Here is a 12,457-nt window from a genome sequence, read left to right as displayed (position 1 = left end):
AAGGAAATTTTGATTGGTTGATTTTGGAAAATTTAGTCACAATCAATTAGAATATATGTCTACAGGACATTAAATCTAATGAAAATACACTAGTACTGTAATATATATGGAGTATATAAAATGGCAACTAATAATATATAGTTATCAATTTTAAACCCTAGACTCTCTTTTGTAGATTCGTCGCACTCGCACCTATGAATTTGTTCACTCCACCAACTAAGCTATTTGAATAAGGTATGCAAGTTTTTTGTGATGGAATATCTATTAAATTTTAGTCTTCACATTAATGTAGTATGGTAAGTCATAATTTGTAGTTTAAGAACTCACTAAACCATAATTAGATGGTGTCAACACCCATCAAACGTATTATTTCTTCGTATTCGAATATTTGGTAGCGTTAGGTTGGTTTATTTGGTGGTTGTTAAGATAAGTAGATAATCTTACCTTTTAAATGACATTGTGGCTATATCTTATATCTAAAAAAAAAAAAGTATAAGTTGAGAACATATTTCAAAATATCGTCAACGTGACACAAATTATATTTATTTGTACTTTTAAATAAGTTATGGAACAAATCAATCATAACTCGGATGATCTAGTTGGTTGATTAACAATATTATCAATGTTAGGATTTGAATCTTTACAAAAAAGAGAGGATAGAATACATTATGCAATTATGCAAATTCACGTTGTAATTCTAAAAATTCTTAAACCCCTCTACCACTTTTTATACTTATATACTAAAAGTTTCTGATTTAGATAATACTTTTAGTAATGATATATAGTCACCAAAATAATGAATGTATAGTGTTTTCAAATTTAGAATAACTTAATTTTTGCGGTATACGAGAAATCGCGCGGAGTTGTTAGCATAAATTTCACACAAATTGTTTTAGTATGATGTGGGGAAAAAAATCCGTATTATTACCATTCGAATTGGATCGACAATTAAGAAGGTTAGAACTAAAAAAAAATTATTCGATAAAATTACAATTTGAATAGTTCGATATCCAATAAAATTGACCTGAAAATTGCCCTAACTCTATAGGTTTGACTCAAAAATATGTATTTGCCCTGTTATATGAAATTTTTCTTGTTATTAATTTTCAACTTTATTACTTTACTTTTGAAAATTAGTAAACTATTTGTTTTTTCAAAAGTTTTTGAAATGTATTTTGATTCAATATTAGAAAATTATACTCAGCATTTCACGTCTATGTGTATTTAATCCATTTGAGTGCATCTTTATATCTCCAAAAATTGCATTTTAATTATTATGTAAATGGATGATAAAATGTAGTACGAGTACTTATTTATGTATGTATTTAGTTATTATAATTATAATATTATCAATAGAAATGTATATTAATTTTATTAAATAAATTTTTGAGCGTGACTAATTTGATGGACTAGCTCGAAATACGTATATTTAAAATTATGATTAAAAAATTTTAATTCATTTTTTTTAAAATTAGTTAATCCGCACTTAAATAACCCCACTGACATCCATATAACAAAATCGAACGCTTCAAAAAAAAAAAATAACAAAATGGAATCTGTATTTTAAAGGTGAAAAGTTGGAGGGTGAAAATATAATTAGCGGCCAGCAACCGTGAAAATGTACACGTGAGCCACAGATTCCACGCATTTTATATTTATTAATTAATAATTTTCCCCAATTTGTCGAGATTAGTACTACTCCACCACCGTCACTATCAATTTCTCCGCCTCAATCAAACGAGATCTGCCGCCGATCACCCATGTTTCTGTTGGACTGGTTTTACGGCGTTTTGGCTTCTCTCGGTTTATGGCAGAAGGAGGCTAAGATCTTGTTCCTCGGCCTCGATAATGCAGGCAAAACCACGCTCCTTCACATGCTCAAGGACGAGGTCTTCTTTCTTTCTTTTGCTGTTTTTGTTTTCTACTTGTCAGGGTTTTTTATTGATTAATGGATCCTGATTATGGAATTGTGTTTTGATTCAGAGATTAGTGCAGCATCAGCCGACGCAATATCCGACGTCGGAGGAGCTCAGTATTGGCAAAATTAAGTTCAAAGCTTTCGATTTAGGAGGTCATCAGATCGCTCGTAGAGTGTGGAAGGACTATTATGCTAAGGTAGATGTGATTCAGTCTGTTTTGTTGATTCTGCTTTCGAAGGTGTTGCCGTTGTTGTGATATTTGTTTTGCTCAATTCTCTGGAAATTGTTAATTGTGGGGTTTGCCATCTTCGGATCAATGAGTAAACGGTATATTTATAAAAAAAATTCTGGAAATTAGAAGGGGTGTTCCTAAAGTTTCAGTTGTGTTTCTGGAATTGTTTGAGTCGTATTTGGGTTTAAATTTATTTTCGTTTTCATGGTTTGAAGGGTTTAACTTTCTTGCAATAGATGAAGCTAGTTTTTTGCTGGAAAATTGGGCCTTGCAATGTGAATTGTGTTTTCTACTTTCTATTGACTGAAACTGTGTCTGCTTTGCTTGCTAATGGAGGTGATTATGCCTGATTAAAGATGCTTCTGGTATTTGAACTGTTATGGTGAATATATATGTTTTGCTCATTCCCGTGTTATCACAGAAATAAGCTAATATTTTGGAAACACATTATATACCCATGTAATAGTTCAAAGCTCCTTTTTAGCTCTTACTTTTGGGCTTTGCCATGATATCTGAAATTACAATAAAATGGACTTATGTAATGTATCGATATAATTCAATGGAATACCCTAAGGGGGTGTTTACTTTGCATGATTGATAAAATGCATGATTGAGTATTTTTATCCTCAAAAGTAGGATTTCTCCAATCCCACCCTTTCAATGGGATATGAATCAAGCAAAACTAGCTTAAATGATAGAAATAATCAAGGACATTGGGATATCCCAAAGTTTCAATACATCTAAGTAAACAAGGGATTAGTCTTACTATTTTTATCTATCAAGGCTAATCTTTAAAAGTAAACGCCCTTTAAATGGCTAAATCCCAATATACTTTGTGAGATACTTCTCTTTGGTGAGCTTACTTCGTCAAGCACCTCAACACATACAGTGTAGGATAATGAGAGCAACGCATGTAAAAAAGCAGTTTTTGATATGTAGTAAGCTTAGACACTGCTGAGTGTAAAACTAGTTAATGAGATTGGATTCATCTTTATTGCAGTGTAATCAATAGCAGCCTTAAGTTGCAATGGGGTTGAGAGACTCTACTTACTACTTCAAAATATATTCAGTCATGAAATTTGACCACAGGAAACATATGGATCTCAAATTCTAAGTCAGTATTTTGTCTACAAGAAAGCACAAACCATTTAACCACATTATCACCTAAGGAAGTGCTGAACTTCATAAGGGTTACTCTTCTAGTCCATATTTGATGATTTTGTCATCCCCAAGCACTTTAACCTTATGAAATTTATTATGTAATTAGAAATATGTCATGTGGTCTGCAGGTTGATGCTGTTGTTTACTTAGTGGATGCCTATGACAAGGAACGTTTTGCAGAATCTAAGAAAGAACTAGATGCACTCCTTTCTGATGAGGCCCTTGCCACTGTCCCATTTCTCATTTTGGGAAACAAGATTGACATACCATATGCTGCCTCAGAAGATGAATTGCTTTATCACCTTGGCTTGACAGGTGTAACAACTGGCAAAGGAAAGGTTAATCTTGCAGATTCTAATGTGCGCCCTCTGGAGGTATTCATGTGCAGCATTGTGCGCAAAATGGGCTATGGTGATGGTTTCAAATGGGTCTCTCAGTATATTAATTAAGGTTGCTGACATAAAAATGACTAATGGCTATGACCATAACTCTTCTTTCTTGAAGAAGATTGAAAAGATCAAATATGAAATGGATAGAAGATTGATTTCTTTCAGGTTGGTTTGATTTGATAGTTGTTAAAACTTATATACTGTGTCCTTCAAATTTGTAAGGTGAACTTCCTCTGCATCTGCTCTGTACAATTTTTATCTGAAATTTGGCGGTCTATGAGGAGTTAGGGCTAGATAAATGGATATATATCATATCTCTGTGACTATTTGTAGAAAACACTATTGTTTTTTCTGTTTGAATCTCTGCCTGATGCAGCTCTTGAAAACAACGCTTGCTAAGTAAGCAGTGTCATTCTATTGAAATTGTTCATGGTAGTAAACCGGTAGTATATTAGTTGGGTAGACACCTACTCCTTAGATATTAGAGCTTTTAAGGAGTGTCACTCGCCTCACCAACGCAAGTTTATGTGAGTTTTCTAGTTGGGAGGGCGTCAATTTCTGTCATGAGAAAAAGAATGGGATATATATTACCTTTTGTTTTTACAATGAATCCCTAGTGGTGGAGCTCATCAATCTTCACTGGATATTTAGAGGATTGTTAATGTGCCTATCTGCTTTTGAACTCTTACTCAAAAGTCGAAAGGGGCCTGCCCATGTAGTTGTCATGATAATAGATATCTGGTTATCAGTGATGAAAGGTGAAGAGACTTGATGCACAGGTAAAGTTTCTGCATAGTTCACCATCTTGATGAAGATGGCTGGTGTCAAGTTAGGTGGTGGTGAGAAGAGAGGAATACGACGTCGTTTTGGGTTGTGCCGGTGCTAAATGAGATTCCTGGCAAGAGTAATAATAAGGCGGATTGGGATTTATGAGGTGACTTTTTCCTCCCTTACCCTTGGTATCTTGGAGTCTCCAGCCCTTTTTAATCAAATTGGGTTCCTAGATATGCAGTTACATGTTCATTACATATCATATCTTATCTTTTATAAATATATATAATGTGCATATATAGTGCATGTGTATGTATATATGCTTCTTTTTATTTCTTTTTGAATAAAAAAATTGCAGCTGGGGAAATGCAAAGCTCTAAGAAGCCTAGAAGATGTCTTGATAAGCAAGTGGTCAAGTGGGGATAGGGTTTAATATATTTCTTGGTTGAAGTTGTGACCTACATGACTACACCATCTACTAAATCTCTGCTTATTGTTGGTATCAAGTGCTACTGTGCTACTGATTATATTGCTTTGACAAAAGGAAGTGACGTGTGTGCATATATATATAATATGGGACACGATCATATAGAAAATTTTCCTTGAATAGTATTTAATCTAAATTATTGATCATTATATGATCTATCATCAAAAGATGCATTATTGTATATATTAAAATGCGTTAGAGCTTACATACAACGAGAGGGAAAGATAGTTCATATAAAGAGCGATGGTATCATATTGGATTTTACGTATTAGAGAGGTAATAATCTATTTGATCTTACCTATAATATGAACGACTTATTTGGTTACTAATATTGGATGGCACTTATGTGACGGGGAGTTTTTTTGCTTGCTTCATATTGGTAATATGTCTGTTTAGTTTTAGTGTTTAAATTATCAATGACCAAACTCGTTTAATTCAACTACCAGGAATTAGCATTCTTTAAGGAAAAACAATCCATGATTAGAAGTTTGAAAAATAAGATGGGTTTGGATAATCTCGACAACTAGAACAAATTTTCAATGGATATAAAGTAGGAGTATATCTATACATGAAAATCCTATCTCTTACCACCGCCCACCATTTCATTTCTCATAGTTGACGAAATGAATTCATGTTACATCCCATGAGTCACAATCCATTTTAAGTCACTATTTAATTATGTTTGTGTTAATTCTATTTTAGTGTTAAGATCTCAAAAAATATTGGTGGAATTTAAACTATGAGTCTGTGATGGGCGTATACATGAAAAAAGAACTTTAATTAAGTTAGATTGCAATCCAAAACCCATCTACATATTATCCAGCTTAGTAGTATTTTTTTTTATTTACAAGTGTAAATCAAATGTAAGTAAAATTTACAAAATAAAGTTCAAATTTAAGTAATTTTTTTTATTATGATATCTCTTTCTCTTTCTCTTTCTCTTTCTCTGTATCTATCTATCTATCTATATATATATAAAATTAAATAAAAATTCTAAAACTTTCAGTTCGATATGATATATATAGAGCTGTGAAAATGCAAATGATTTGCAAAGAACCCCATAGGTCCGATTTTGTTCATCGCATTATAACCATTTGATTTTGACATCTAATTATTGCCGTTTGGTGAAAGGGATATAATGGCATGTTCTCAATTAATTTTTTCTCTGCTAATTTCAATCACCAATGATATTGACTTAGACAATAATCATCCCCAACTTCGTATTATAAAAAGGGTTGTTAGTTGATTGAGGTAAGTAGTAACTAATCCAAATATGAGATAATGTACAATGAACAAAGAAATAAGAGATCACAACATATGATGCAGTGAACATAACATAGAGATCAAACACAGGGCTAAAAAAGTAGTACTACTAATTACTAATTTAAACAAAAATCAAGATATTTTTTTGAAGCAGTAGCTTTTGTAAATTATTAAACTTTGATTAATGGTCTACTTATATTTATACACAAATTCTCCTCCTGTCGGCCATCTGCACCATGCGGTCGACCACAAATCATTTATAGGTGATCACACACATTAACAATCCCTCGACCTACTAATTAGAGGGAAAGTGTCTTACCAATTGAATTACATTTCGTCGTCTCTTTATTTTGATACATAAAATTACGACTATATTGATAAAAAAATATTAAAGATTTTATTTCTGATTTTTACTTTTAAGCAAACAATTGAAAATCCCAAATGTTATGTTAAATTTTGGCAAGATAAATAATCAAGATTTTTGACAACCCACAAATGTATTACAAAGCGATTACAACTAATGAATTTAAATTTAAAACTTTTCGGAATCTGTCAGATATAAATTTCTCAAATTCTAACGTACCTTATCTTCTTATTCCTGTTAAATTTTATAAAATAGAGAAATGAAAAGAAGTAAATAAAATAGAATGATGAATAATGCAAGTTAAAGAGAGATAGTGTCCTCTCACTTACAAGCAAAGTCATACTCTATAAAAGATGGGCATTTGTAGGAAAGGCATAAATATGATTTTCTATCTTATGTTACGTCACATCCATTTTTCTATTTCTTCTAATATTTCACCGTCTATTTCTAGCTGCTTACACCAATTAAACCAATATTGATTGTCTGTTTTATCTCGGATAAAGGCAGAGCTTGATTCGTATATCTCTTTTACTTTTATTCTTAAGATTGATTGGAATCAAATTACTACTCTATTATATATGATCTCTTTCAAAAATATATATATTTTTTATATTTATTATCGCGAGCTGTCGATCGAGCTCAGTTCCTATATATCACGTTCATAGATTAAAACCTAGGATAATCAATCGTTAACCATATAACTGAATTCTGAATCAAATAAAAAATATATAAAACAATGGCATACATATAAGGTTTTGCCATAAAATGAAATACTAGTATTAATGTACATCACAACACATATATAAATTAATCGCCTCTTGTGACAAGAAAAAAAAAAGCAGTAATTAATATGCATATTAATTTGAATGCATCTTATTCTTAAATTTTGGTCGGACCCTTGAAGGTTGTTGCATTTAAAAGGAATAACGTAGAAAATGTTCTATCAAGTTTGATCTTTTTATTGTGGAAAACAAATAAATAAAACAAACCTCCTTAATGTGCTTTGATCTCCACATGGTAATTATAGCTTGCAAATTCAACTTTTTTTTCCCGATATAAATACTACGAGTTACATTAGTTGAGAGTTATAGAAGTGAAATTAATCAAAGCAATGCAGCTTAATGCGATAGTAAATGAGATTTATTTTACTTAAAAGACATTAAGGGTGTGAACTACATACGTACCCCACATTAACTTTTTTTTTTTTTTTTTTTGAACAAACCCCACATTAACTTTTAGGAAGAGTTAAAGATACTTAAATTAAAAGGAAACTTATCAACCAAAAAACCTATAGTATTTTTTTTTTCTTCAAAATATCTTTGATTTATATATATGAGACTTAATATTTAATTTTTTTTCATCTTTTTAACTAATTGATGAAAATTCGTCGTAGAAGTATCCTATACAAAACAGAACAAAAACGAAATGAGACATCAATTATGAATTAAGAATTAAAAAAAAAATACATTAATTATCCCATGCATATATCCTTGCAAATTCTTTTACCTCCCAAAAATGAAAAAAGTTGCAACAGTCGAATTATTATATCAAATTCTTGCAAATCATCATTTCTCAATGGCCATAAAATGTCTATATAAACGTACTTCACTTTCTCATTCCTTAATTAACTTCCACAACACACAAACATTATTTCCACCAAAACTATGACGAGATCAAAATCTTGCATTCTTGCATTATACTTGTTCATATTTACAATTTGTGCAGCTGCAGAAACTCGAAAACCATTCGCCTGCGACCCCACCAATTCCGCCACCAAAAAGCTGCCGTTTTGCAAAACCGATTTATCGACGGCGGAGAGAGCCAAGGATTTGATCGGACGTCTGACATTGCAGGAGAAGGTGAAGCTGCTCGTGAACAATGCGGCGCCCGTGCCCCGCCTGGGGATCATGGGCTACGACTGGTGGTCGGAGGCGCTTCACGGCGTCTCCAACGTGGGGCCGGGGACCAAGTTCGGCGGCGAATTCCCCGGCGCCACCAGCTTCCCGCAGGTCATCACCACGGCGGCCTCTTTCAATACTTCCTTGTGGGAAGAGATCGGAAAGGTGCGGTTTTGATTCGTTTGCTCTCATGCAATTGTTTTTGTTAGTCCATATCGATAACTGAATATTACGTGTATAATGATGATGTCATTTTAAAAGTAACGTTTTATATTTCTATGGTTGTTTTTATCATAAATAATTTGGATACTGTAGAAGAAGTCGTGTATCACTTGATTTGGAAAACAAGGAGTAAACTTTAACAAAATAGAAGACAAAAGCGTACAAGTTTGCATATATTTGAACATTATTAATTCTAGCTAATTAGATCACAACTTTCCAGGCTAAGTTTATAGAAAAAAAGTAAGAATGAATAGGATAGAATTGAATAAAATAAAGCATAACGCCGATACATAGATATTACATGTATAACGATGATATTATATATATTATCATACAAAAGTTGTGTAGATAAGATTTTACACCCATTACAAAATTGGCATTCTAGAGCTTTAATTAATTAATTTCTCATTGGTATTTGGCCATTACAAGAAACGTGACTTAATTTCGAATAAAGAAACTTTTGGCATAGGTCAAAAGAGAGGATAAAAATCTTGAAATTTTTTAGTTTAATAAAGTGTATGAACTCGTGAAAAAGAATAAAAAAACAAAATGAAGATAAAATAAAGCAGCATGAGACTTAGATAAAACAGTTAAAAAGTTGAAAGCACAAAACTTTATTCTGCATGTTGCAACCAATCAGATGCGAGGAATTAATTTTATTATTTGTGAACTAATTAATAACTTTCGTCCTTAAAATATGAATTTTGGATCTCAATATAGAAGTGTATGGTTAAGGGGCCGAGAAATAATGGAATTATGGGCAGGTGGTGTCGGACGAGGCCCGAGCGATGTACAATGGCGGGCAAGCGGGCCTAACGTATTGGAGCCCGAACGTGAACATATTCCGCGACCCAAGGTGGGGCCGCGGACAGGAGACTCCCGGTGAAGATCCGGTGGCAGCCGGTAAATACGCCGCCAGCTACGTCAAAGGTTTACAGGGAACCGGCCGCGGCGACCGCTTGAAGGTCGCGGCATCTTGCAAGCATTACACGGCCTACGATCTTGATAATTGGAATGGCGTCGACAGATTCCATTTTAACGCTTTGGTATAATTTTTTTTTTCAATTTATAATCATTTCTTTATAAATCATATACCAAATCAATCTTAAAATCACACGGTGAGATATAATTTGAAAAGCACATTTCTCTATAAAAGGTAAATAAATTTATACATAGTAGTTGATATTAGGAAAAATAAAAATAAAAATAAAAGAAATGTGTGCATGGGGTGCAGGTGAGTGCGCAGGATTTGGAAGATACATTTAGCATTCCGTTTAGAAGCTGTGTAAGAGAAGGCAGAGTTGCAAGTGTTATGTGTTCTTACAACCAAGTCAACGGCGTTCCCACCTGCGCCGATCCTAAACTTCTCCGCAAAACTATTCGCGGCGCTTGGGGTTTAAAAGGCTACATCGTCTCCGATTGTGACTCCGTCGGCGTATTCTTCAACACTCAGCATTACACACGCACCCCCGAGGAAGCCGCCGCCGCCGCCGTCAAAGCAGGTCTGGATTTGGATTGTGGGCCCTTTCTCGCCCAGCACACGGAAAACGCAGTCGCCAAAGAGTTGCTGAAAGAGGCGGATGTGGATGCTGCGCTCACCAACACCATCTCTGTTCAAATGAGGCTCGGAATGTTCGACGGCGAGCCCTCTTCCCAGCCCCACGGCAACCTCGGCCCAAAACACGTCTGCAGCGCGAGACACCAGGAACTCGCGCTGCAGGCCGCGAGACAGGGCATCGTTTTGTTGAAAAACGATGGCCCTGTCCTCCCTCTCTCTCAACAACGATTGGGTTCCGTAGCTGTCATTGGACCTAACTCCGATGCCACTCTCACAATGATTGGGAATTATGCGGGTCAGTTATAGTTATTCCTTTTCTTTTCATTTTTTTTCTTTTTTTAATATTAATTGTAAAAATATTTGGTTGGTTTTGGGGGTTGTAGGTGTTCCTTGTGGATATACAAGTCCGTTGCAAGGAATAAGGAAGTATACAAGGACGATTCATAACGAGGGTTGTGGTGGCGTGGCATGCGCCAAGGATGAGCTATTTGATAGAGCGATGGAGGCCGCCAGCAAGGCAGATGCGACCGTTCTCGTCATGGGACTTGACCAGTCTATCGAGGCCGAGTTTGTGGACAGGGTCGGGCTCCTGCTGCCTGGACGCCAGCAGGAGCTCGTGACCAAGGTGGCCTCAGCCTCCAAGGGCCCCACCATTTTGGTGTTGATGAGTGGTGGGCCCTTGGATGTTTCCTTCGCCCAAAACGATGCCCGGATTGGCGCAATTCTATGGGCCGGCTATCCGGGCCAAGCCGGAGGTGCCGCCATTGCTGATGTTCTGTTTGGAGCACACAATCCTGGTATTTATATTTGTCACCACAATTTTCAATTTTGAGATGAGAAATATAATTTAATTTTACATGTATATATAGGTGGGAAGCTTCCGATGACATGGTATCCTCAAGAGTATCTCAACAACTTGCCTATGACAACAATGGATATGAGAGCTAACCCTTCCAAAAACTATCCGGGGAGGACTTACCGCTTCTACAAAGGACCGGTGGTCTATCCCTACGGCTACGGTTTGAGCTACACCACCTTCAAACACACCATTGCCAAGGCACCAAAAGTGTTGACAATCCCAATGGGAGGCGCCCATCGACCCAACTCCACCACCTTTTCCAACAAGTTGGTCCGAGTGGCTCATGCTAGCTGCAAGAACCTCACACTTAGGGTGCACGTGGATGTCGAGAACACCGGGTCGAGACACGGGACCCACACACTGCTCGTGTTTGCGTCTCCACCCGGGGGCGGCGACTGGGCCCCCCAGAAGCAACTAGTTGCTTTCCAAACACTGGGTATTCCCGCTGGAGGGAAGCAACGAGTTGCTCTGGGTGTCCGTGTTTGCAAGTACCTTAGCGTGGTGGATAGTGGAGGGGTCCGCCGGATTCCGATGGGAGACCATGGACTTTATATTGGCGATGCTAAGCATGCGGTTTCTCTTCAGCCTCATAAAATGTAGGGGTTGATCAAATCTTGATTATTATTTTTTTTAGCTAGGATTACATGTTTGGCCGCTAAATCACCTCTGTTTTGCTCAATATTTTTATTGTCTAGAAAGAAAGAAAAAAATCAAAGATGTAACATTTTCTACTACGAAGCGATGATAGTATAGTTCAATGGAAAATTAATATTTGAAAGATGTGTTTTCTGCTGTGAATCTTCAAAATTCAGTTGCTCTCTCACTTATGTAGTTACAACATTATAGACGTATTTGGTATTGATTTTCACTAACTTATAATTGGCTTTACACTGTCCTGAAAATTAACATTATTGTATTGGTAACACATAAAATTTAGTTGAATGTCTGACTTTCCAATATAAATTTCTATTTTACGTGACAGATCATAAGGAAACAAGTAAATGTTTGAGAGTTAAGTTTCTAGAATAGATGGAACTTGGGATGTTGGGCTGTCCTTAACTAAAATGAGGCATAAATATTAGATTTACAGAGCCCAGCATTATTTATAGGCCCATTTTCCCATATATAAACATCTCCGAAAGCTGTGTTCCATATTCATGTACTTACAATGAAAATCATGATTAGTTACCAATAAAAATCAAATTAAGTTCAAAGAGTAATGTGTTAGGTTCGACCGTTTACATTCAGATTGATACATACGCTACATATTAGCTTAGCTTAATTTTTTTCATTTTTATTTTGTTTTGGTTTTTTGAGAACATGCTTAGCTTTAT

The 12,457-nt window shown here is 35.2% G+C and overlaps 2 protein-coding genes across 2 annotated transcripts; both read left to right on the top strand.

The window, feature by feature from the left end:
- The first annotated feature begins 1,518 nt into the window (after nt 1-1,518).
- On the top strand, nt 1,519-4,038 carry LOC130995413 (GTP-binding protein SAR1A-like). The gene is made up of 3 exons (XM_057920683.1): nt 1,519-1,889; nt 1,984-2,115; nt 3,441-4,038. Exons 1-3 carry the CDS (start codon nt 1,761-1,763, stop codon nt 3,759-3,761), a joined length of 582 nt encoding a protein of 193 aa, XP_057776666.1. The 5' UTR covers nt 1,519-1,760; the 3' UTR covers nt 3,762-4,038.
- Nucleotides 4,039-8,175: 4,137 nt separating this feature from the next.
- LOC130995412 (probable beta-D-xylosidase 2) lies at nt 8,176-11,903 on the top strand. Its single transcript, XM_057920682.1, has 5 exons — nt 8,176-8,649; nt 9,471-9,752; nt 9,941-10,559; nt 10,648-11,061; nt 11,134-11,903. The coding sequence occupies exons 1-5, from the start codon at nt 8,251-8,253 to the stop codon at nt 11,721-11,723; spliced, it is 2,304 nt and encodes a 767-aa protein (XP_057776665.1). The 5' UTR covers nt 8,176-8,250; the 3' UTR covers nt 11,724-11,903.
- The last annotated feature ends 554 nt before the right edge of the window (nt 11,904-12,457 follow it).

The sequence above is a fragment of the Salvia miltiorrhiza genome, chromosome 7 (assembly GCF_028751815.1).
Source record: "Salvia miltiorrhiza cultivar Shanhuang (shh) chromosome 7, IMPLAD_Smil_shh, whole genome shotgun sequence".
In the NCBI taxonomy this organism is placed as follows: Eukaryota; Viridiplantae; Streptophyta; class Magnoliopsida; order Lamiales; family Lamiaceae; genus Salvia; species Salvia miltiorrhiza.
This window is presented reverse-complemented; position numbering and strand designations above follow the sequence as displayed.

Coding starts and splice junctions, on each gene's coding strand:
- LOC130995412 (XM_057920682.1), top strand. CDS start 8,251: ATGACGAGATCAAAATCTTGCATTCTTGCATTATACTTGTTCATATTT. Junction 9,753..9,940: donor GATTCCATTTTAACGCTTTG/GTATAATTTTTT, acceptor CATGGGGTGCAG/GTGAGTGCGCAGGATTTGGA. Junction 10,560..10,647: donor AATGATTGGGAATTATGCGG/GTCAGTTATAGT, acceptor TGGGGGTTGTAG/GTGTTCCTTGTGGATATACA.
- LOC130995413 (XM_057920683.1), top strand. CDS start 1,761: ATGTTTCTGTTGGACTGGTTTTACGGCGTTTTGGCTTCTCTCGGTTTA. Junction 1,890..1,983: donor TTCACATGCTCAAGGACGAG/GTCTTCTTTCTT, acceptor GTTTTGATTCAG/AGATTAGTGCAGCATCAGCC. Junction 2,116..3,440: donor GGAAGGACTATTATGCTAAG/GTAGATGTGATT, acceptor TGTGGTCTGCAG/GTTGATGCTGTTGTTTACTT.